The 26211-nt window shown below is 31.4% G+C and overlaps 1 protein-coding gene across 2 annotated transcripts in view; it reads right to left on the bottom strand.

Annotated features, from left to right (window-relative positions):
- Positions 1 to 26211, bottom strand: part of NCAM2 (neural cell adhesion molecule 2) — a 436725-nt gene that overhangs the window by 136893 nt on the left and 273621 nt on the right. For both annotated transcript variants that reach the window (XM_010960127.3, XM_045520720.2), the window contains exons 6-8: positions 18818 to 18935; positions 12626 to 12786; positions 10039 to 10184 (exon numbers count right to left, since the gene is read on the bottom strand). In XM_010960127.3, coding sequence (XP_010958429.2) covers positions 10039 to 10184; positions 12626 to 12786; positions 18818 to 18935 — 425 coding nt within the window. The remainder of the gene's footprint in view (positions 1 to 10038; positions 10185 to 12625; positions 12787 to 18817; positions 18936 to 26211) is intronic.

Raw genomic sequence — 26211 nt, forward strand, 5'->3', positions numbered from 1 at the left:
GTAAAATAGGCATGGTGGTTAATTAAACCATGACTGGCATTTACCAGAAGCATTTCATGAAGAACAGAAAGACTGAGACGTGCATATGTGGTAGTGATTATAATAGAGAATAAAAATTAAGCTAGAGATTAAAATAAATGAACAAGGTGGGTCATTTGGGCCAGGGAAAAGATGGTCCACAAATAATAAAAGTGGATCCATAAATAATAAAATTATTTCATTTCTATTCATTTGATAAAGTATAAATACATTTTCTTACACATACCCTATTAGCATCCAAGAATGAAAGGCTTAGAAAGTCTTATAATAATTGCACTAAGGTGCTTCTCATTAAAATATATTCAATTTTATCCATTAATTATTGTGTGACTAACATTCTTTTATGCACTTATCTTTCCTCCATGCTTAAACTTGAAAACATAACTCATCAAATGTATTCTTTTGCAAGTTTTTTATTATACTTACTTACTCAAATATTTTCAGATATACTATGTCTACTTGTATAGCAATTCCTTCAAACTTAATTCATTTTGTCTCTTGAATTTAGTTATTATTTCCTACTAAAATATCATATAAGTAAATAAAAGTTACATTAATCAGAAAATTTATTACTTTGTTTAGTCTATTAACATTCACTATTTCTATATTTATGACTATATGATTTTATATTTTCCTCAGGGGTAGTAGATTTCTTCTAAGAAGTAGTAAATATCATATGAAGTCTACAATATGATATGCCATTTACAAGAAAAAGACATATTTTCTACTACAAAGCCAAAAAAAATCACTTTCAGTATGTAGATTACTTTCAATATGTAAATAATGTAATTGTCTCCAGAATAATTATGGTAAAATTGTGAACTACTATCATATCATCCTACAAACATGATAAAAAATTCTTTCAATTGGAAATATTTTTAATAATTTTAAAATAATAGTTAATAATGTTTTTAAAAAGAACAATGATACTTTTATTTTTTAAATATTTCCCAGAATTTTCTCAAAAATAGTTTTTGAAATTACATGTTGAACTTATGATAAGATTTCTTTGATCATCACTACGCAAGCTGTGGGTTGGAAAAGAAATTCTAAAAAGTTGTAAATGATTGAAAACCCACCTCTCTATGAGCTCTGAAGCATCCAGGAAGATTTCCAACATGCCTAATTATATTCTACCACCTACATCAGATGAGGTATAGAAGTATCCATTTTGCCTATTGCCCAGCAGGGATCTGTAATATTGCTCTCAGAACACTAGCACGAAAAAATGCATTAGGAGGACCTTAAAAATGTCAAATACAAAATCCTTCAGAAAAGCCCACTATCTCTGGAAAGAAAAAAATACAGGCATTAAAATCTACAGGTGCCAAGAGAATGCTCTTCAGCATTCTTCTCCACAATCAGAAATTGACCTTTTTTTTTTTCCAATGTAAAGACATTATCAGAGTTCTCTTTGCTTTTCTTATAACTGAACATATGGAAAAGCTATATAAAAGAAGGAAATTGCAAACCCACTGCCTCTCTATACTAAGTTATTTGAAAATCATGAACTGAAAAATGAATAAATATCTTAATTTAAAAGGGGCTCAGCATGGGGACAAAAACTATCTTAAAACATGATTATCTATTGAATCCATAGAAAGATTTAGAGAATTGAGAAATGTAAGAGTTTGAAGGAGCTTTATTTTATCAGTGATGGAACTGAAAGATATGTCAATTTATCTGAAGTCACAGAGCGATTAAGTGGCAAACCCAGGAACTGAAACAAAGAATCAGTGTTGCAACTGCTACATCATTTCCATTCATTAAGCTCTAATTTATATGAACTGAGGATACCAAAGCTAACATGATTTAGAAATCCACGAGTTACAAATGAATTCCTTTTATATATTTTATTCTATATCTAGCTGTATTGAGTATCAAGATCACATTAGGTTGAGTGTTGGTGTGTAGTTTTATGTGTGTGTGTTGGTGCATTTGCAATGAAAGAATATAGTCATTTTAAAGGTAGGGGATCTCTATAGGTTATACACAAAAGAACAATTTCAAGGAATTTTCAAAATATACCTCATTATTCCCTGTCGAAGATACTGGCTAAGAGTATCTAAGAGCTAAATAAACCCCGTCAGAATCCTGGGAGAGGGGCTCAGTCATTTCCCATGGAGTAAGGCTCAGTCAGATATACGTGTATACACTTTCTTACGTGATTCTGGTGTACAGCCTTGGTTCAGTATTATCCACTGCCTTCCTCAAATATTAACTCAAAGACTTAATCGCACAGCAAGGCAGATTATCACGGTAACAAAGATTATTTGAGATCCTCTAATGCAATGTCACATCAAGTGAAAGGATTTTCTTTTAGACACTGATGATCTTACAAATTATGATAGAGACATTCAAGGGACTGGACATTCTGTCACTTTTGAATTTAATACATTCCATTATCTGTAATACTTGACTCTTGGAAAGTCTCTGCACTTCTGTAATTTCCACTCTTTTGTCATACTATCACCCACAGTAAGAAATATGTCTAGTTCAACTATACTATGACTGTCTTTAAAATATGTGAACAAACATACCATTACTGTTGCTTCAGTTGCTTATTAAGCAATTGAAATATTGAAATTGAAACAATGAAAACATTTGTTCTTGATTGTTAGTGGTGGTGGCCATGTTTTTATCAGTCTTGCTGTAAGTCACTAAGAACTGCCTACAATTGCATCTCAGAACGCACTTTCAGGTTTTGGTACAGAAGTACAAATAAAACTCCTTATGAAAGTAATAAAAATACAGCTGTAAAAATTTTGCTCAGAAGTATAAATACAATGACATATTGAAAAATGCCTATATATCATCTTTCATTCTTTAAAGACGATGCTATAAATATGCCATCATATTCAGTATTTTATTTCACTAGAGCTTGTAAAATAAGAGACACTACAGTCTCTTCTTAAATCAGTAATTGTGGACTTGTTGGTCTCATTTAGTAATTTCTATTTAAAGAGGAAAAGGAAGTTGAAAATCTTAAGTTGTATCCTATACTATAAAGGTGTTGCCAATTATACTGTTAAATATTTTTTAAGACTTTTTTTTTAATCAGAGTCTAAGCAATTTTCATCAGCCTAGAGCAAATTGAGAGGAGATATTCTGATGACAGTAGATACACTTTCCAAAATGCATCAGTAGAGAGGCCTGTCAGAAGAACAAATTGAACTGGGTCTATGGCAGTGCAGAAAAATACGCCAAAGCTGTATTTGTAGCCCTGCAAAAGTCCACTTACATACTGAAAATGAATGTTTTGAATATGAAAATTGCATATTTCAAAATTGCATAGTCATATAGAAAACATTGCTGATTTTAAACATGCTATGATTCCATCTCTCCTAAATTGTATGTACTATGAAGCAGAAAAGTCTTTTTCTACAGCGCTGTATTTTTTGTGCATAGAATAGTACATGCAAACATAAAAGTCTTCAATAATATTTGTTGATAGTTGTAAATGAACTTAAGCAAATGATAAAGGAAACATTGGTCACATAAATTTCTGTCACTTTAAGGATTATTTTACTGCTTACATTTTATTAAATTTAATTTTCAAGAACTCATATTTGCTTTAGGGTGAAAAAAAGTAACACAAGAGAGACTAATGTAATCTTCACAGTTTATGGATAAAAAAAGATCTAAGAATTTATAGTGGAGATTTTCATATGATATGAAAAATTCACTTCATTGTCCTCTGTGGTGGTTTAATAAAAGTGATTTAAATAAATCTTTTAAAAGCATTATGTTTTCTTAGGCCCAGAGCTGTACCTACACAATAAAAATAATATAAGAGCATAAAACAGTATAATAATGAATGCAGTAGTATAATAATAAATATTTTACTCTAAGAATTTAATGTTATAAAATTTAAAACATTATATTTTATTCAGATAGTTGTATCAAAGAACTGCTTATCTTTATTATTACTAGAAATCCCTTTTGACTTGGTACTTTATTCTGAAGGAACATTTGAAGTAAGTATTGTCCAGATCACAGTGCCTCAATTCATGGAAAAACATGCTTATCAGTCTATACAATTAAAATAGAAACACTTTGGTACAACTATGCCTTCTGTATGTGAGTGCAAAGTTAAATATTAAAGTAGATTCTTCATACTTGTATTAAGGTTTTTTAACCTTAAATCTCAGTTTAAATACATTTATTTATTTGAACGAACAGAAAGTAAAATGGACTTAAAAGTAGTAAAGCTAATCAGTAGGGTTGTTTTCTTGGACACTGAAAAACACATTTTTCAAATGAATGTTAAAGAACAGAAAGTTTTATAATTTTAATCACAAAGTTTTAGTTGCTCTAACTCAGACGATGGCCAGCATTTCATATTTTATTTCAGCAAATTGGGAAGAAATTATTTTTCAATTTAATCACTATACCTTTCTTACTGAGTTTATTGGCATCATTTTGAAAGGACCATTTGGTGTTAAGGATTGAAATTAAATGAGTTTCTGTTTCTATGATTTGTTAACTCTCTACACATTAATTAACAATTTAATATATTTATTGGATAGAAGTGCTTGACCACACAAATAGAAGAAAGGATGAGTTCTGACCTCCAAATTTTGTAGTTAAACTTCGTAATTCAAAGTATGTCTGAAATAAAAGCAGTGTTTTGAAATGATGTGTGTACCAGTGAAGGTGCACATGCTGAGTTTAGATATGAATATGAAAAAAATTTTATTTTACAGTTTTATATTTATTTTAATGTCCCTTTTAAAATGTAACTGATATTTTAGGTTAGGATTAGAGTAAGTGGAAAAACTAATTCAATTCAAAGAAAAAATTAAGTGTATAACAATCTAGGCAGCACATGAGTATAGAAAAGAAATTAAACTGATGATGAAATGACTGAAGTTTGGGAAATTCTCTTTTAAAACAGTTAGAACTTATTGCTATACATTTCAAATGCGTCTTGTCCAATGTAGAGTAGGATTAATTTCTAGTGGAGATAGGCCTGTAATTTACTCTGCAGGACAAGTATAACAGGAATAAAATAATTATAGATTCTGTATCTAAAGAGTAGATACACGATTTATGTGAGGTATTATTCACCAAATGATTTCATAAGCACTTTAGAATTATTATATAAAACAGTCTAGTCACACAGATGAGACTGGTTACTCTTATGTTGACATTTTTTATAAGAATTTTAGAGATAAAAATCACTTCCTGCACATCTTTTACATCCATTTAGCCCTAAAATGGCAAGTAACAATATTTCTAAAGAAATGTTTAAAATAAACCATTTTTTATCATATGAATATAAAATCTAATTTTGAAAGCTGATGGAGAACAAGCATTCTTAAGCAATCTGGCTTTGTGGTGCACAGCATTTCTCTTTCTTCCTACCTTAATGGCCTGTCTAGGTGCTTCTTAGAATGTGGAAGAGTCTATTCCAAACCAACATTTATTGCCATATTAATACAGGAGGTAAAAAAGGGCCTGAAGGAAGCAATAAATGACTTACTTCCTAGAGAGGAAAATGTGGCGGAGAATGGGAGAAGGTAGACCAGAGAGAGAGGGAAAAAGAACATGATGAGGTAAGATTTGTGAGATTTCTTTCTAGTCCTGATTTTGTGTCTCACAGGTATAAGGCCAGAGTTATCTGAGAATCTATGACCAGGATAGGAAGTTAGAGTCCTCATCTACACTTCTCTGCAAGGATGGAGATGGACACCAAACACTGTGACTAAGATGACATGACTAAGATGACACTCAAATGCAGACTCTCAACATTGTAAACTTCCAAGAGGAATGCGAAATTTAATTACAAGATTTAGAATCTAGTGCGGCAAAAAGAGTTCATATCTGAGACACTGAAATGATACTGCTAGAGATTATGTTATAGTAAACTTCTATACATCACTATGTTAAAGAAGCACGATCTACAACAACTTCAACATTTTATTGTTCTGTGGACGATCTTATTCATACAATACATATGCCTATTCTCCAAGTTTTTATCTGGTTTCTTTGTGGCAGCTGTTGTTGACACAGAATTAACACGATCATTCTGTCTTCTCATGTATAAGATATCTAAAGACTAAATACCTCCAAGGAAAAGAGAAATTAACACTTCTAAGTTCAATTTGTGTCTGGGATGTTATGCATGCTCTCGTTTCATCTTTAGAAACTTTTCCAGGTAGGTTTTATTATTACCCTGATATAGACATGCAGAAACTGAAATCAGACAGAAGTAACATGGTAAATGACACACGAAAATGACAAATTTGGAATTAAACTTTGACTTGCATGACACTTCAAGATTTCCCATACTAACTTATCAATACCTATAAGCATACATCTATTATATTTATTGATCAATAAGAATGATAAGAAGGGATGATTTAAAGAAAATGGTTCAAAATAGATGACGGGTGTTCATGCCAGGGACTTCAAAACATTTTAATTATACAATTTCACATAATCCCCAAACCAACCCTATGAAAGAAGCATGGTTTTATTTAAAAAACAAAGATTTTTAATGTAAAAAAAATTAGATTGTTAAGTTTTTAAGTTGTGAAACAATTCACAACTTTTAAGTCTTAGCCAAATTAAACACATTCCACAATGTGTTTGTGTAGCTTTAGTTCTGTCTTAAACTTTATTGTATCCATTTAACTATTATTACAGTTAAGTATATAGCATCTATTAAATGAAGAGGCTGGAGATTTCTAATTTTTATACACAAATGTATCTTAATATGACCTCAAAAATAATGTGCTAAAATTAAGCTATCAACTTAATACATTCTTGAATAACACTAGTAAATTGATATTTTAATGAAAAATTTTCAAAAATACTCATTATCACTAAAATAAATTGCTCAATTTTTTTCCATAAATGGATAATTAAAAGTTAGTGACAACTGTGAAATTTAAAAAAATAAAATAAAGAACAAAATATTACCTTGAAATAACAATGGATATTAAGAAAATACTTCTAAAGTAAGTGTGTGCTATATTTTTCTTACATATAACATGTATTTTTGAATTTTTAGAAGAGTTTTAAAAATTACATATATTACTTTAAATATAGGGAAAATGCATTAGGTTATAGATAAAATAATGAATTTAAAAGAGTTCTGTGTTTAACCACCAAATTTTTTGTTGTTGTTTCTGAAGAATATCATATTATGCAAGGATATTTTATGTTAAGTCATTAACATGCATAGTTCCACAGTTCTACAGAACTACAGGTACAGAAAATACATGTGGCCACATTGAGACACCCTCCTTCGAAAATCCACAATGATGAATATATCTGCTAAATACATTTTCACATTTTTGGATGGAGTAATTAGTTAGAAGTACATACACTGATGATATTTCACTGTGTCAATTGTGTCTGTGACCTACACAATTGTCATTTTCATCAACAGTGATGAAAAGTTTTGATTAAAACAAACTGTAATTTCCAAGCCCCTATCAAGGTGCCAAAGTAATCTCTCAACAGCATTTTTCTGTTGAAAGGACTAGTTGTTAAACGTCATTTGACTTTAGAGTTTGAGAATTGTTTTCCAATTTATGGATGGCCTGAAGACCATCCATATGACACCAACTGATGAGTTTATTAAACATGCAATCCTAGGTCCTGTGCTAGACATTCTAAATCAACCTCAGGGAGTGGGATTCTAGAATCTGCATTTAAACAGGCTCTCCAAGTGATTCTTATGGCAAATACAATCACATGCTACTTTTCATGACTAGTGATATAATCACAGTGTTTAATCAAATTTTAGTTATCTGCCTTTATGACGCCTGTTAACAGAGTTTACTCAAAATCAGAGAAACAAGATAAACTACACTGCAATATTTATGAAATACGATAGAGAAAAAAGGTTTATTGAATATTTACAATATGCTGAAGACTTTGATATGCATTTTACAATGTACTCCTCGTCTTTCCTATTATCCTCACTAAAGATGAAGAAACTCATATTAAGAAGACTTCAGATAGTATTGCCAAAGCTAAAGCATCATAAATGCAGAGCTGAGATTCAAAACTGGATTTGATTAACTTCAAAGCTCAGATCAACCATTCACTTTCTGAATTTTGGCTGTTGAAGAAACTAGGAATGTTAGGAGAAAGACACTTACCATCCAGAAAGTAAGACAAGGTTCTTAAAATAATTTTGGAGAAATATCAGGATAGAAAGTGAACAGTCTTAATTTCTTTATCCACTGGATAAAAGTTGTATTTAGAAAAACAAAAGCATATTAAGGTTTCTATAATTGTTTTCTAACAAATAAACTGGATAAAAAAATAAAAAGATGTGTACTTCAATAGGCATAATCCTTAGCAAACAAAAACTAGGTGATTATTTTTCACAACTGTTGTAGAAGTAATTTCTGTATGTAGTTTGGGGTGGTATGGGGCAAATATGATTTAAAAAATCATGGGCCTCTGGCTACTTGACAATTTTTTATTGATAAAATAACTGAATATAATGTATCCCTCATTACTTGTATGTTCATAAGGAAACATCTATTAAAAGAAGAGTAAAATCTATATTTGAAAAGAGAAATTTCAGGAATTTTACAGTACAAAAAAATAATGAAAGCGTGAGTTAGGACTATGAAGGTAAATTAATAAGGACTTACAAACATGAAAACCATGATTTTTGAGTAACCTCATCCAAAGAAGTGTACTAAAATTGACATGAAAACAATCACCTACAGATTTATATATCTAATTTTCTGGACAATTTTTTAAAAATTTATAGAAACATAACTCCTTTAAGATTTGTCAATGTGCCATAGCAATATCTATCATTATTTATTAAGAAAATATTAAAGCAGATTTTATCATTTTTCTGGGTTGCCAGAAGCATGCACATGTCATTCATATTTTATAAATTTGATTTTCAACTTCCACATATAAAATAAGTATATCAAAATAGTATAACTGTTGCCAAAAAGAGGTATATTCTCTTAAAAATGCCATCATGAGGAGGAAATGGGGCCAAGAAGGGTGATAAATGGTAATACATTCTTTCAAAAGATAAATAGTAAATGGCCAGGGAGAAGCATGTTTTGCCAACTTATGGAGTTAATGTGTTGTTAAAATTAAATGATGAGTTGGAGAGATAGAAAGTGAATTTTGGATAAACTGATTTGAAATTTTTCTGCTATCAATGTTGGTAAGTCAAAAGTACTTGTATTTTAGAAATAATTTTATTTTACAGAAATTGATATAAATTAAGGAAAGAGGTTTAAAGGAGGTTGCTTCAACACTGAGGAAAAAAAGAGATCTATATGCTTAATGTCATAATCTTTACATGTGTAAAAATGCCAATTCCATCATATCATTAGTTTACTACCTGTTTCACTTTTGTTTATACTGGGATTTTTACATAAATATTTACAAAAAATAATAATGATCATCTATGGAGTGTAGTGAAACACATGATAATGTTTACTTGATTTCTTAGGAACTTGAATGCATTCTGATGAACACTCACCAATTTACATGGGAGAAGCATTTACCAAAATGCTGTATTTTGTTACATTTGTACTTATTTGTCTTTATAAGGTTATAAATGAAATAAAGGCGGAAACTACTGTCCTACTGCATTAAAAATTAATCTAAAGAGTTGAGTTAAGTGACAGCCAGAATTTTGTCAATTTAAATTATTTTCATTTACACAGTACAAGGCAGGGGGATTGACATCGCAGTAAGATATTTTACAGATGCAGTGTATACCAAAAGTTTGCATGCAGGCAAATTTAAGAAAGAGTGCCAACAACCTAAGATTTTGTGGACAATGAAATACATCCTTAAATATTACACTGTGACTTGATTCTCCTCCGAATTTATTTTTAGGCTGACTGTGGTAGGGTTAACTTTTTACAAATTAAACCACTTACTGCATTCCTACAAGTTACTTGTTAACTTGGAGTCCAATGTGAGATTTAATTATATGCAAAAGACTGAAAATATAATGGTTTTGAAAGTCACTATACATTAAATTGCTGTTACCTTATCGCCTTCGGAAAAAGTGACGCCATCCACCGCTCTTTTCCAAGTGATTTCTGGAATAGGCTCCCCTTCTGCTTCACATATGAGTGTGACTTGACCATTCTCAGATGTAGTCTCATTTTTAAGCTGTATTATGTGAGGCTGTACTGTAAAAAATATATACATTGCTCAACCTGTATTTGAGGAAAATATTACTATGTGTGGTGGGCATCTAAGTACATACTAGCATAGTGTAGAATTATTAGTTTTGCAGCAATTACGTTGTCATACTTTGCTTTAGAAAATTGCCAGGAGAGTTGCAAAGTACAGGAGGAAAAAAATGTTAGAAAATAATGGTCATTCATTATCATTATAAAAATAAATTGAACTGGTTTAGAAACCAACATAAAAATTATAATTGCTTCCAAAATTTTGCCAATTAAAAGTGACTTCATTATTTTTCCTCTTAAAGCTACAAAATTAAAATTTCCTCTTTTAAAGCCACATGTGCATGTATGAATGGGTGTGTCTGTGTATGACATCTGGTTATCTCTTAAACTTTAAAAACAATTTCACCAAAGAGGGAAAATAAAGATGCATCCTGAATATATAGCAGGTATAATCTTGTACAATATTTAAAATATTTTTAAGCAAACATATAAACATGCTATTTACTTATATTATTCTGATTAATTTGAACCTCAGATTATTTTAATTAGATAGTATAGCTAATTATTTCTTTACAATTATGACTTATATAAAGAGCAAAACAACATGTCTACTAATTTAAATTATCATGTCTACTAATTAAATTATCTTAATACTAAAAATTACAAATTTACATATACCACAGAGATTTAAGGTTGTGAACTCTGTATTATCAGCATTGCTTAAATTTTTACTTGTTTGAACATAAAAATGATAAAAGCCAGCACTTGTTATTTCAGGACTAGTAACAGGTTTTTTAAATCATTAAATGCAATCAATTATGAAAAATAATTTGTATTTATATGCATTCTTAATCTTAAAAAATTAGATTCTTGATATCAGAAACATGGTATGCACAATTTTTTAACAGTTCAGTGTTTACTCCATTGACTTTAATGGATTTAGTTTTATCTCCACTATATACACATGATTTGTATCAAACCCAGTACAAATCTATTGTGTTACTCTTCAAAGTGATTACAACAATGATACAGTATATCATGTTTCATTCATTATTTTCTAGTTGAAAGAATGGAAATATTAGAAACCTTCTTTTATTTATCTCTTTGTTCTCACTCACTGCCACCTTAATTTTTAAAAAAGTAATTAAAATAGCATTTCATATAAGCCCAATGAGATAGATTGAGATAATCTACCATTTGGAATTATCTCAGACACTATAATTTCTAATTATTAATTCATTTTTATACTGAGTTATATTTAGCATCACACATTTTAAAGAAGACAACTTTTTTAAGTGGGGAACACTGCTGGAACAAGTTAGATGCTTTCTATAATTTCTAATAATTTCAAGTTTGTTTACTCTTCTTTCTGACTCTTAGCTTTGCTGATTTCTCATCGTTAATGATTTTTGTGTAAACATATCTAAACATCACCCTTCTAAGTAACTTTCCAACACCATGCTATCCAGAATAATATCTCTTTTTTACCCAACACCAACTGATTGATCTAGTTTCACTTTTTTCTTAGATCATCTTATTATTCCAATTGTATTTTTTTTATTTTAATGTGCTTTGGTGTATTCTTTATTGTCTGTCTCACTCTGCTAGAATATAACCTTTATGAAACTCTTCCAGGTACAGAAAATATTTCTATTACAGTTGCTACAGGACCAGCTGGCAGAGGGTGTGTCCACACTTGAATTACCATTCATCTTTTGATCTAAGTACAGAGTTCTCCCTCCTTCCTTCCCATCTCTTTGTTGTGAAAGCATTTTGATAACAATATTTTTTTATGTGGAAACAGCACAGGAAATATTATTAGTGCATATAGTTTTTAGTGTTTGCTTTTTAAAGAGAATAATCATATTTTAAATATCCACCAGCAAAACTGTTTTTCCTCTGGCAAACATAATGAAAACTAAATCAATAATCAAAAAAAAAAATCCTTACTGATTTTCTACCCTCTGTAAGTTCCCCAAGGAAGGCTGTATGGCTCTTGGTAAATACAGAAGATATTTATATTATATTTCCTTTCAATAAAATGAAAAGGGGATACTTAACTATAGTTGCAGGTCAATGTTTCCGAACTATAGATGAGCTCTTTTGAAGTACAGTAAAAGTAAAACAGATCCCAACACATGTCATTTAAAGATTTATGAAGATCAACCCATACATGTAACATAATAGGTCCCAGGATGTGTAATTTAAATGGATTTTATTCCAGCCTTTGTTATGAGTCAGCAAATATTTTACAGAAGTCTACATGTATAATTTTCTGTAATTCTTAAAATAATTCTATCTGGTAGCTGCAATTTTAAAATCTACTTTAGAGATGAGAAAACTGAGATTTAAGTTTGGAAAATTAAGTAGCTCATATGAGTGACAGAATTTGACGTAGAATCCCCTCTAGATTGTAACTACTATGCTATAATACTTACCAAAGACTTGGAGAAATGCCTGCTTTTCATCTTCTCCTGCCTTATTTGTGGCCCTGCAGACATACGGGCCCCCATCACTACTGATTATGTTCCTGACAGTGAGTTCTGTATTGCTTCCTTTCAATGTGTACTTTTCGTTTTCTTCAATGAACTTCCCATTCCTAAAGAAGAAAACAGAGGTTGATCTTCATAAATCTGACTTCATCATCACTCAGGAGCAGATCATACTCAGCTTTTTAATCTGTAATTGTCAATCATTTCATGGCTACTGTCATTGATAGATAAGGCTATATTCCAATCAAAAGTACATTTGTATTATCTCAATAAATATATTGCATACGTATTAACATTATACTTCAAAGTGTTTTGACTTTAGAGACAAAAATAACATTTGAGCTGTGTGGAAATCTTGACACTAATCTTAGGCAAAAGGCACTTTTGTTCAATTTGCACTTGGATTATTAGCAAAAAAAAAAAGGTTTTTAATTTTAAATCTACTTTTTATGTTGGCAAGACTACACATATTTATGAAACATTTTTATTTATCAGGTTCTGGGACACTTTAAAATAACTTCTATGGAAACATGTTTCAAAAGTGTTTCAAAGTAAATGCAATTTAAATACGTAATGAATTCATATTGCACATAGGTACTGCCAATAAAAGGATAAGAGATACGATTTAATTCATTAGTGAGGAGAAGAAATTTTTCTCAGACGTATTTTTAAGCAGCTTCCAAGTTCTTTCTGGAATGAAACAGCGTTCATTTTTCTTCGATTCTAGTTTTGCTGTTCGCTAAAACAATGTCTTTCAACTTGTCTTACAATAACTTACAGTAAAAATATTTTAAATATGCATTTAAATCTGAAACAGCTTCTACAATTTCCCTTAATATGTGTGAAACATTCTTATAATACAACATATTCTTTTCCATTCTATCTTATTCTCCTCATCTCCTCTTCCTTTTCTCTTTCCCTTTTTTAATTTGTCTTCATATATGTGTATGTATACACATGATGGTGTTTGGGACGGTAGCATTGATTTTAAGACCCACTAATGTAAAAATTTAGGATCTACTTTTAAGGGGTGGGGGAATTTCTTATCCATGCACGTTTAAATTAAAAAAAGAAATATCTAAAAGGATCATTAAAAAAACTTTCCTAGAATCATACAGAATATTTCCCTGATATTCTAAATGATCTTTCCAGTGAGTTCTGGTTCTGCTCTCTAGAAAGTACTAGCATGTATTTTAACAGTTCTTATTTTTCTATGACTCAGTAACATCTATTTTTCCAGTTTTTATTGACATGTCAAAATATATCATAAAATAACAAAAATTCATGAGTGGTGTGAAATATTAGGCCTTTTTAAATACTAATGGCAAATGCATATAGGGCTCTGTGCTTTTATGTTTTTAAAATGTTTAATAATTTTTTTTCAACTATGAATAATGACAGTGCTTCAGCATTTTTGTCTAGAATTTTATGTATAGATAAGGCTTTCACCACAATTAGTGACAATATATTTCATAATCTATTCCATGAAAAAGAATTCATTTGTCTCATCATCTTCATCAACTAGAAATTTCAGCAATTTGTGGCTTAAAAAACACTTTCCCTATATTATTAACATGGTTAAATTAGCCCATAGATGTACACTTTCCCTCTCCATCCTCATTCACAGATCAGAGAACTAAACTTTTAAGTGTGATTTCCCAACCCCTCAGTTCACAGATGAAAAGATTTAGGTTTACTCAGTAATGTAAGCAGCAGGTTAACTAAGTTCTAGTGTTTTTTAAGATAAAGAGATTATTTCTCTACTTCACGTGAAATATTGTGCTAAATGTCTGCAGTATAGCAAATGAGTGAGACATGGCCACCTAGCTTGAAGAATTAATAATCTGACTGGCAATGATGGGGATGATATCAATCCCATTGACACATTTATTCATGACTTTGTGTGTGTGTGTGTTGGGGCAGGGTGAGGAGGGATCTGTTATAGCAGAAGCGAAGGGAAAAGATGATAGCTAGGAATACTCTGGGAATTTTAGTGGGAAAAAAAATCCATGATTTGGGCTTTGAAGTGGATGGGTAAGTCCTGAAGAATTTAAAGGAAGTCAGTTTTTAAAGATTATGTTCCCTTAAAGAGCTCAATTTAAAAATATCATTAGGGAAGACTACCTAAACACATTTCTTCAAAGAAAACACACCCATAAAGATGGCCAGTAGACACATGAAAAGAAGCCCAACATCATTGACTATCAGAGAAATGCGAATCAAGACTACACCAAGGTATCATTTCACATCAATCAGAATGGCCATCATTAAAACATCTACAAATAACAAATGCTAGAGAGGGTGTACAGAAAAGGGAACCCTTCTATACTGTTGATGAGAATGTAAATTGGTGCAGCCCCTATGGAAATCAGTATGGAGCTTCCTTAAAAAACTAAAAGTACAGTTGTCATATGATCCAGCAATCCCAATCCTGAGCATATATCTGGAGGGAACTCTTAATTTCAAAAGATACATGCACCCCAGTGTTCATAGCAGCACTATTTAAAATAGCCAAGACATGGAAGAAACATAAATGTCCATTGACAGATGAATAGATAAAGAAGAGGTGCACAGAATGGAATAGCCATAAAAAATAATGAAATAATGCCATATGCAGCAACATGGATGGACCTAGAAATTACCATATTAAGTGAAGTAAGTCAGAAAGAAAAACAAATACCATAGAATCACTTATATGTGGAATCTAAATTATGATACAAATGAATTTATTTACAAAAGAGAAACAGACTCACAGACATAGAAAACAAACTTATGGTTACCAAAGGGGAAAGGAGGCAGGCGAGGGATAAATTAGGAGTTTAGGATTATCAGATACAAACTACTATATATAAAACAGATAAACAACAAAGACCTACTGTATAGCTCAGGGAATTAGATTCAATATCCTGTATTAAACCATAATGGAAAAGAGTATGAAAAATAATATATGTATATTCTATATATGTATAACTGGATCACTTTGCTGTACACCAGAAACTAACACAACATTGTAAATTAACAATACTACAATAAAGAAATAATTTAAAAGATCATTAAAGAATGATAACTCAGGTAATAGTTCTTAATACCTCTCTCCTAACAAACCTATTATACAGAATGTACCCATTGTTATTCACAGTACGCTTCTGTGGAATGTCAATGTAAGAAAAAGACTCTCAAAGGATCCTGATGAAATTCTAAACCCTTCACTAATTGCCACTTTTCCAGGCAAAAGAAAGAAAGGGTTGGGATTAGGGGATTAATGAAATGATAAAAGGAGAATATTTCCACTTTTGACCATAATGGAATAAAAAGACCATATTTTACCCCCTAATTTTAAATGACACAAACATTGGACACAGGAATTAAATAACGATTTTCAACCATTGATCAACAGTTAGCACATGACAGTGACCTCTGAGGACCAATACAGCTTACTACCTGAAGACAGTTTCCAGACTGCAGCTCAGAGAGGAAGGTCCCAAACAGAGCCAGGCAGAGTATCTGCACTGTAAGACAAAGCTCCTAGTCGGGGGAAATTGAAACGGCTAGAATTTGCAGGCAAGAAAATGTGACAAAAGGCACAAGTAAGAGGACTACAGAGATCTGCACAGGCCTCCCAACCAATCTTTAACTGAGCACTGATTAGTGCGTGCCAGTAAGGCTTTCCCAGACTAAGGAAAGAACCATTGGAAAAGACGAAGCTCAGCAATCCCAGGAGCTCACAAAAGACCAGGAGTAATCTGTATCCCTATCTACTACGCAGAGTAGAAAGACCTCCTAAAACACAAAGCATTAAGTTACCTCCTTACAAGACTACTGCATCCGTAACAAAGCCAAATTCATCCTAGACTGAAGGTTGTTCTGTATGCATCTAAAAGAGCCAAAAAACAAACCAAACTTTCCCCAAGTAACGTAGCTGCATCCAAAGCCAAAATAAAACAGCATGAAAATATCCAGCACCCCAAAACATAAAACTCTCAATGTCTGGTACCCAATAAAAACTTGATAGGATAGTAAATAAGTGGGAAAATATGACCTGTAAGAACAACAACAAAAAATCAATCAATAAAAAAGATCCAGAAATGATACATATGATAGAATTAGTAGACAAGACCATTAAAATAGCTGTTAGAATATATTCTATATGTTGAAGGAATTAAAATATAAGCAGGGTAAGAGAGGAATGAAAGACAAAAAAAATGGCCTCCATCAAACTTGTAAACATAAAAAATAGAATAATGAAAAATACTTGGTGGGATTAAGAGACGATTAGACCTTACAAAAGGGTTTATTTCAAGGAGTGAAAGACTGTTTAAATATTTGAAAATCAATGGAATTCACCAATTTAAAGGGCTAACAATAAAACTCCATACGGTATTCTCAATAGAAGTAGAAGAAACATTTGAATGGAAAGGAAGAGATATTTGGAGTTTCCACTTCTACTCCCACTTTGGTTTCCCTGTCACGAAGTGCTCCTGGTTCTTTTTATGAAAATGTCTTATTTTTCCTCTATGTTTGGTCTTCAACTGTCTTCTTTACTGGCTTCACTCATACCTCTTGGAGATACTATCTCTGTGTAACAGATAGTGTTTGGATCTTTCTCTCTCTGGGTTGCTGCCCTAATACATACTGAACTTTTTTTCATGAAGATAATATGTCTATATCTACAGGTAAATATGTCAAAATAAGTGTCCTTTTAATGTCAATTTTACCTCTGTTAAGGTCATTATATATATCCAATGGCTGGAATAATTACTATTTTATTCCATTCAAAGGGTGAAACTAATGTCATATGAAAAAATGGAGATGAAAACTTATGGATTAAATTAATCAATTATATTAGCCTCTGAATCTGATTTATTCTAGGCTGTATGATAATTGTATTTCCACTTACATATGAGAATTTTGAACAAATGTTTAACTTTGAGGGAAAAAAATCTAAACTCAAAGGTAGTCTCTCTGGAAAGATAAAATGATGAAAATAAAATTCTGGAACATGAGTTGTCTGTTGTAATGAACGATCCAGGAGCTTTTCTGTGCTGCAATTAGATCTAATATTGGCCGTTAAGGATGTGCGCTAGAAAGCAGAAGTTTCTGAGATAAAGATAAGTATCTGGGGTAAATATGTTAATTCCTGATGTGTAATCTCTTAAAAAATACCAACAGTGTGTCAGAAAGGAATTACTGTCTGCAAAGAACATCTAAAAACAGTTGTCTGAAGAAATATCTTGTTCATCGCTACCTGCAATGTTAAACAGATAAAGGTTTGAAACTTGAAGATAATATCGGCAAATGCTCAGAACGTTATAAAAAAACAGTTTGAATTTCAATTATTCTCCTTAAAATAGTTTTTTTGACACGTTTGTCAATTGGAATATATTTTTCTATTTTTTTGTGATTATTATCCTACACAATTTATGAAAAGTTATTCTAAAAATAATTTGTAGCTTTGCTTGAGTAGTAACCTAAATTAATAACTAATATATACTTAAAAGAGTGTTCATTTTTAAGCTTTCACTGTCTCTCTTTTAACACTGTGATCCACAGTCTAAAAGTATGGAACATTTTGATATCGGTTTTATGTTAATTGAAATAAAAAATATTTAAAAATAAAAAAAATATAAAAGTAAATTGTCAAACAATAGATTTAGAATAGAGAATTTATTCATTTGAACTTTTTTTACATAACAATTTATGGAAATTTAACTCTACATAACTAGCTTTTTTCTGTAATAATATGATATGCAATAAAATATACAATTATATTTAACAAAATATCATTTTGTACTCATACAACAGTAGTGTCATCTACACTAAAATTCCCACTTCTGAGTACTCTAGTATTAACAATAAAGTGGTTGAATCAGTCACCGGGCTCCTGGGCCCATTTTGGCCAGAAACATGCCTTTTAGACAAAATGATCAGGACTATGAGTGCCTTTGACTTGTGTTAAATCACTCTGTTGTCATCTTTAATTATTTAATTCAACCAACTTAACTGAAAACAAAAGCATCATTATTTTTAAATGAAAATCTAAAACAATGTTATCCTTTGAGACAAAATGATAATATTGTAAGTATTTTTCCTGAAGCCTGATTATGGACACAGCTAGAGAGACATGGGTGCATAACCTACCTGTACCAGGAGATGGTGGGCTCGGGAGACCCAGAGGCCCTGCAGGAAAATGTCATCTCTTCTCCTCTTTCTGCTGTGGCATTAAAGGATTTCTGAGGCATTGTGATTGCTGGTGGCACTGAAAAAGTTGCATGTAGATTAAACAGAGATGAAAAACATTTTACCAACACCATTGGGACTTTTTTACCATTTTTTTTTTAATGCTGAGCTTTAAAACTTGGTAGTTCACTTCTGTACTTACATCAAGAGGACTGACCTGACTGCATAGTAAAATGACTTTAAAATCACTGATCAGCCATCTAATGTACAATAATTAGATAATTCACTGTTATGCTATATTAGTATTTTTAATCTATTAAACTAAACAATAAACTATTTTAGCAAATATATATGTATATATGTATATGTACACACACTTTAATGAATTATTTCTTGCAAAAAGACAGAGTATACCACCCTGACTTACATCAATACTGAGATCTACTTGGAGCGTAAATGGATTTCCTATTTGGGTTCTCATCAGTGTAAGTAATTCTATAAGCAATCACTCACTGCTTCAAGACAGGGCTTTCAAATTAAGTGTCAAACCATAATGTTCTTTCTGATTAACTACACTTAATTTCTTCAAACAACTATAGAACATTTTACGTAGAGAAACTGCTTGATCCATAAAGAGTATGAAATAGATTTTCATGAACAATTCAATTTTAAAATTAAGCTTCCTCAATTTCTAACTAATTACATTGCAAAAACTGTATATGCTGCACATTTTGAACATGTTGAAACTATTACCAAAATGCACTGTTTGCAATAAACAAATCAATGACATAACAGAAGCTAAATTTCAAAGCCCAACATAAATTCTGATTTAATGTACACTTTCATTATTTTCAATTGAATATGATGATACAATATGCCTATAATTAAAGATTTAAAATATTTGATTTTTACATATCCTAAACATGACCAGACAGGCATTTAAAAGCCTGATTGTAATTAAACATCTCTACAATAGCATTCAGGTCAGCACTGATGCTGCATTACTGCAGTTGATGGTGGGGTAGGAACTGATACGTACCTTAGTAATTAAGCACTATAAGTCAAGTTTCTGCCTTTATGAATTTAGATATAAGGGGCATGACTTGACATGCTATCTGTAAAGTAACATAATAATTACTAGTATTACAATAGAATAGACTTTTTTTTCAGATGTTAACTGCATCTTAAGTCACTGAAAACTGACTTCCTGTATCCTGTTCTCCTTCTCTTCTAATTATGAAATAAAACATTTTAATCAACATGTATTGCTTTTCCTTTTGTTATTTATATATGCAGTTGCAAAAATACTATGACTATTTTTGTTATAATAAAGATTTTAACTTAAGGAATTACAATGAAAATAAACTATTAGAAACTCTCTCTGTAGTGTTTTTGAAAATAAAAACATTTCCAAATGGAGAACCACATGCTCCAGTTCTTGTGCTGCTTCTGTTACCTAAATAAGTTATTTTTCCTTTACCATAATTTTCTTATCTATAAAGTAAACTGAATATGCTGGATAATCTCTAAAAATTGACAAATCTTAATCTCAATGTTTTATGATGTTAGTTCTGCTAATGATATACGTGTTCTTACTTGTAGCGTAGATTAGCAGAAAAATGTTAATACGGCATATTTAGATACTTTGAAGTACTTTGAAGAGTAATTCCAGAACTATTCCAGAGATTAATAGCATCAAAATCTGCAGAGGTTTTCACTAAGTTAGATGTCAAGATGTTCAGGAAGTTTGTTACTCACTGTTTAGACTCTACTGTTTTTACATATATCACCTTATTGTTTCTGAATTCATTGTTGAGTTGGAGTAAATAATTTTAAAAGATATTATATTTATCTGAATTAATCTTTCTCCCACAAGATCAACATCTATTCTGATTTTTAAAAATATATTTTTTGCATTTCATTATATCTGAAAAATCCAATTTTAATAACTTTATCAAGATTTATATTCCATATCTGCTAAGTAATCAGTGCTTTCTGGCAAGCTTCTGTTTTCATACTTTAGCTACAAGAAACATACGGGTGTGTAAGGAAGTGGCTCCATAACTCACTTATATGGAGGCTCTGGTTCAACATCAAGTTATAATTTCCCTCATTGGCTGCTTAGGCACCAAAGATATCACTAATTTAACACCTTAATTTCCTTTCATCAACAGTGGCATTCTATGTCTTCTGGGTCTTACAGTCTTCCTCTATCCACTTTCCCTCAAATATTTCTTAGAAAATGATGAATATGGTACTAACCATGAAATACTTGTATGGTTCTGATTAACCAATACTAATAATCTCTCCAACTTTATTCGTGATCAGGATGACAAACTCCACCCTCCCACTGTCAGGGAAGCAACTCTTTTTTAATTCACTGATTATTCAGATGTATCCTAAATATATATCAGCAAATGAATTCACATGTAGATCCTCTACTTTGCAGAAGACTGCTAATTTTAAAACTCACAGTGTTTTCTTATTTACCTATCCTTGTTTTTACTTTTAAGGCTGCAGGGCACTTAGACATTCACATAAGAGAGGATATGAGGAAGACAGCAGAGCAGGAACCAACAGGTATCTGTCTTCACACTACATGCAACTGCACTGGCAGAATCTGTCTAATGTAACTATCTTGGAACTGGGGTCTATTGAATGCTTACAACTTCCAGACAAAAAAAATGGAAGACACACTGTGCTTAATACTGGTCAATTTCAGCTGGCAGTATAGTAGCAGCTACCTATCACCCTCCCCATCTAAGGCAGGCAGCTGTGCACATAATCTTGAAGCAGGATGACCACAGAAAGCCAGGATAAGCAAAGAGGACTTTGTCATTCATATATGAAGGATCTGTGCACTGATCACTGACTGATGCTTTTGATCACAGAAGTGCAGATGAAGAGGTAGCAGTGGCCACTGTTGTTGTACCCTGCACTGATTGCTGTGACAGCCACAGGCTGACACTCTTTCATACCCTCCCTTCATTTTTCCTTCTTACCATTTTAAGAGCCAGACATTAAAGACCAGGGCATTCTAAAACAACGTATATACTGGACTTATTAGAAAGTGATCATGCCTGCTGAGGGAAAGGTGCAGGTTTAGAGAATACACAAGGTTACCTTAAGTTTACACCTCAAGCTGATCTTTGGCGTGGAGACAGACTACAATTAAAAACAAACAAACAAACAAACAAACAAAACCCCCAAACCAAAAAACAGTTAACAGTAAACCCTAGGGTTGAGAGAGAATCTGATTTCCACAGTAACCACGTTATTAGGTTCAAATACCCAGTATCCAACAAAACGTTACAAGGCCTACAAAAACACAGGAAAGTATGGCCCATTGAAAGGAGAAATTAAATAAACAGAAACTGACCCTGAAAAAGACCTGAAGGTAGAGAAAGAGTTTGAAAGAATTATCTTAAAGATGCTCAAAGAACTAAAGGAAGAGGTGGAGGAATTCAAGTAATTTATGAACAAGCTAGAAATATATAAAGAGATAGAAAACCTAGAATGAAACCAAAAATAAACTCTGGAACTTACAAGGACAATAATTGAAAATGAAAAAAATCCATTTGAGGGAGCCACAGACAGATTTGAGCAAGTAGAAGAGTCAGTGAACATGAAATAGGTTAACGAAAATTTTAGCATTTGAGTAGAAAAAAAGACAAAAAGATTGAAAAAAATGAATAGAGCCTAAGGAACCAGTATGAGACACCATCAGGTAGACCAACAATCATACAGTGGGAGTCCCAGAAGGAGAAGAGAGAGAGAACATATGAAGAAATAATGGCTGAAAACTTCAGCTATAAATACAAACATCCAAGAAACTCAACAAACTACAACTAAACAAGTTCAGTGAGGACCAGGCCAAGACACATTATAATGAACTCTTCAAAAGCCAAAGGCAGAGAGAAACTCTTGAAAGCAGCAAGAGAGAAGTGACTCACAACACAAAGGGAGCCTCAATAACATTATCAACAGAGTTTGTATCAGAAACTTAGAAGACAGAAGGCAGTGGGCTCATATATTCAAGTGCTAAAAGGAAAAAAATTAAAAAACAAAAAAACTGTCAACCAAGAAAACTATATCTGGGAAAACTGTCCTTCAACAGTGAGGGAGAAATTAAAATATTATTCTACTTTTTATTTTCTACATGATTTAAGTTAATATATTTTAAAAGAATATTAGTCTAAAAGCTAATATTATTTTAACTGTGTTTTGAAACTCCTAATTTTGTTTTCTACATAATTTGGGACCAATACATTTTAAAGAATTATCAGTTTAAGTTTTTGGACACACAATGTATAAAAATGTAATTTTGTGACATCGATAACCAAAAGGGATGAGGATAAGCTATAAAAAAAGAGTAGAGTTTATTCATGCTATTGAAGTTAAGCTGGTCTAATTTCAAGTAACAGCTTTATAACTTTAGGATGTTAAGTGCAATATCACCAATAACACAAAGAAATTAGCTATGAAATATACACAAAAGGAAATGAGAAAAAAATTTTAAGTTTCACTACCAAAAAAACACTTTTAACAGAATACAGTAATATATGAAATAATGACAAAAAACTGTAAGACATTTAGAAAACAAATAGCAAAATGACAGAAGTCCTTTCTTATCAATAATTACTTTAAATGTAAATGAATTAAACTCTCTAATAGACAGAGATTGGCAGAATGGCTAAAATTCATAATAAAATTATGTGCTATCCATTAGAGACTCACTATAGCTACAAAGACACAAACAAATAGAAAGTGAAAAAACAGAGAAAAATATAATAACCAAAAGAGAGCCAGGATGATGCTACAAATAGACAAAATAGACTTTAAATTTAAAAAAAAAAGTTTACAAGGGAATAAGATACTACAGAGTAATAAAAATTTAATAGAGCAAGGAAATATCACAAACATAAACATATATGCTCCTAATTATAGACCACTGAAATATATAAAACAAAAATAACAAGTTTGAAGGAAGATGTAATTCTACAATAAAAGTTGGAGATTTCAATATTGCAGTCTCAATAATGGATTGAAATGACCAGACAGATGACAAGTAAGGAAGCAGAAGACTTACACAACACAATACACCAACTAGATCTAGCAAACATATACAGAACACCCTACCCCAAAGTGAAAGCAAACACATTCTTCTCACGTGTACATAGGACATTTTTCAGAATAGCCCATATGTTATGCCACAAATTAATCTTAACTTAAGGAACTAGAATTTAAAAAAAACATAATCAATCCAAGCTAGCAGAAGGACATTAATAATAAATATTAGGACAATTTTTTTAAATTAAGAACACAAAAAATACAAAATTAATGAAACCAGAAGTCTTTCATTAAGATCAACAAAATTGACAAAACTTTAGCTAGATGGACTAAGATAAAAGAGAAAGCTCAAATTACTAAAATCGGAAATGAACATGGGGATATTATTAACAATTACAAAGGAATAAAAAAGGATTTTAAGAGGACACTATAAACAACTGTACACCAACAAATTGGATACTCTAGAAAAAATGGACAAATTCCTAGAAACACAAAATGTGTCAAAAATAAATCATCAATAAAAATGAAATCTGAATAGACATACAACTAGTCAGGTGACTGACTCTGTAATCAAAAAATCAATAATTGAAAAAGAAGAGGGCATATTCCCTAAGTTATCCTATTCAGGCCAGCATTACTCTGATGACAAAGTCAGAACAAAAGCACTACAAAAACAAGCAAACAAAAAATCTACAGGCAGTATCCTTTTGAACATTTATGTAAACATCTTTAAAAAAATACTAGCAAACTGAATTCAGTAGTATATCAAAATGATTATACACCATGACCAAGTGGGATTTATTCCTGGAATTCAAAGGTGGTTCAACATACAAAAATCTATAAACGTAGTACATCACAGTCATCAAAAGAAGGGAAAAAAATATATGATCATCTCAACTAACGCAGAAAAAGCATTTGACAAAATACAACACCTTTCATGTACAACCTTAAAAATGTCAGGAATAAAAAGAAACTCTACCAACCATCAACATAATAAAATCCATATATGAAAAAGCCACAAGAAACACCATATTCAATGGTAAAAGGCTGAATGTTTTTCCTCTAGATCAGGAACAAGGCAACAATACCTACTTTTGCCGCTTCTATTCAGCATGGTACTAGAAGTTCTAGCCAGAGTATTTAGGCAAGGGACAGAAATGAAAGAATCCAAATTGGAAAAAAAAAAAGTAAAATTATCTCTGTTTACAAATGATATGATCTTGTATGTAGAAAACCCTGAAGAGTCCATAAAAAATTTTAGATGTAAAAGATGAATTCAATAAAGTAGAAGACTACATAGTCATCACACAAAAACCAATTGCATTTTTACACACTTACAATAAACAATCTGAAATGGAAGATACAAAAACAATTCCATTTACAATAGCATCCAAAAGAATGAAATACTCAAGAATTAACCAACTACGTAAAACTTGTACAATGAAACTATAAAACATTGCTGAGAGAAAAAACATAAATATGTGTAAATATACCCCATGTTCATGGGATTGGAAGATTTAACATTAAGATGTTAATACTACCCAAAGTGACCTACAAATTCAATGGAATCCATAACAAAATCTCAATGGCATTTTTTTGAATATATAGAAAAACTCATTCTAAAATTCACCTGGCATCTCAAGTGACTCCAACTAGCTAAAGCAATCTTTGAAAGAAGAATAGAGTTAAGATTCACACTTCCTGATTTTAAAACTTAACAGTGACCAAAACAGTGAAGTACTGGCATAGAGACAGCCATAATAGATCAATGAAATAGAATAGAGAGCCCCCAAATAAATCATCACATACGTTATTAAATGATTTTTGACAAAGGTGCCAAAACCATTCAACAAATGGTGCTGGGAACACTAGATACCCACATGCAAAAGAAGAAAGCAAGACCCTTATTTAAAACCAAATACAAAAATTAACTCAAATGGAATGGAACCAAACATAAAAACTATAAAACTCTCCGGAAAAAAAATACAGGGCAAGAGCTTCATGACACGGGATTTGGCAATGTACTCCTTGAATATGACACCAAAGGCACAGGCAACAGAAGGAAAAATAAAGTAAAAGCACAGCCTACAGAATGGAGGAAATATTTACAAGCTGTATATCTGGTAAGAGATTAATATCCAGAATATATAGAGAACTTTTAAAAATCAACAACAAAACAACCCAATTCAAAAACGGGCAAGAGCACTTAAGTAGACATTTCTCCAAAGTAGATGCAGAAATGGCCAATAAGCACATGAAAAGATGCTCAACATCACCCAGGGAAC

This window comes from Camelus bactrianus, chromosome 1, assembly GCF_048773025.1.
Source record: "Camelus bactrianus isolate YW-2024 breed Bactrian camel chromosome 1, ASM4877302v1, whole genome shotgun sequence".
Lineage (NCBI taxonomy): Eukaryota > Metazoa > Chordata > Mammalia > Artiodactyla > Camelidae > Camelus > Camelus bactrianus.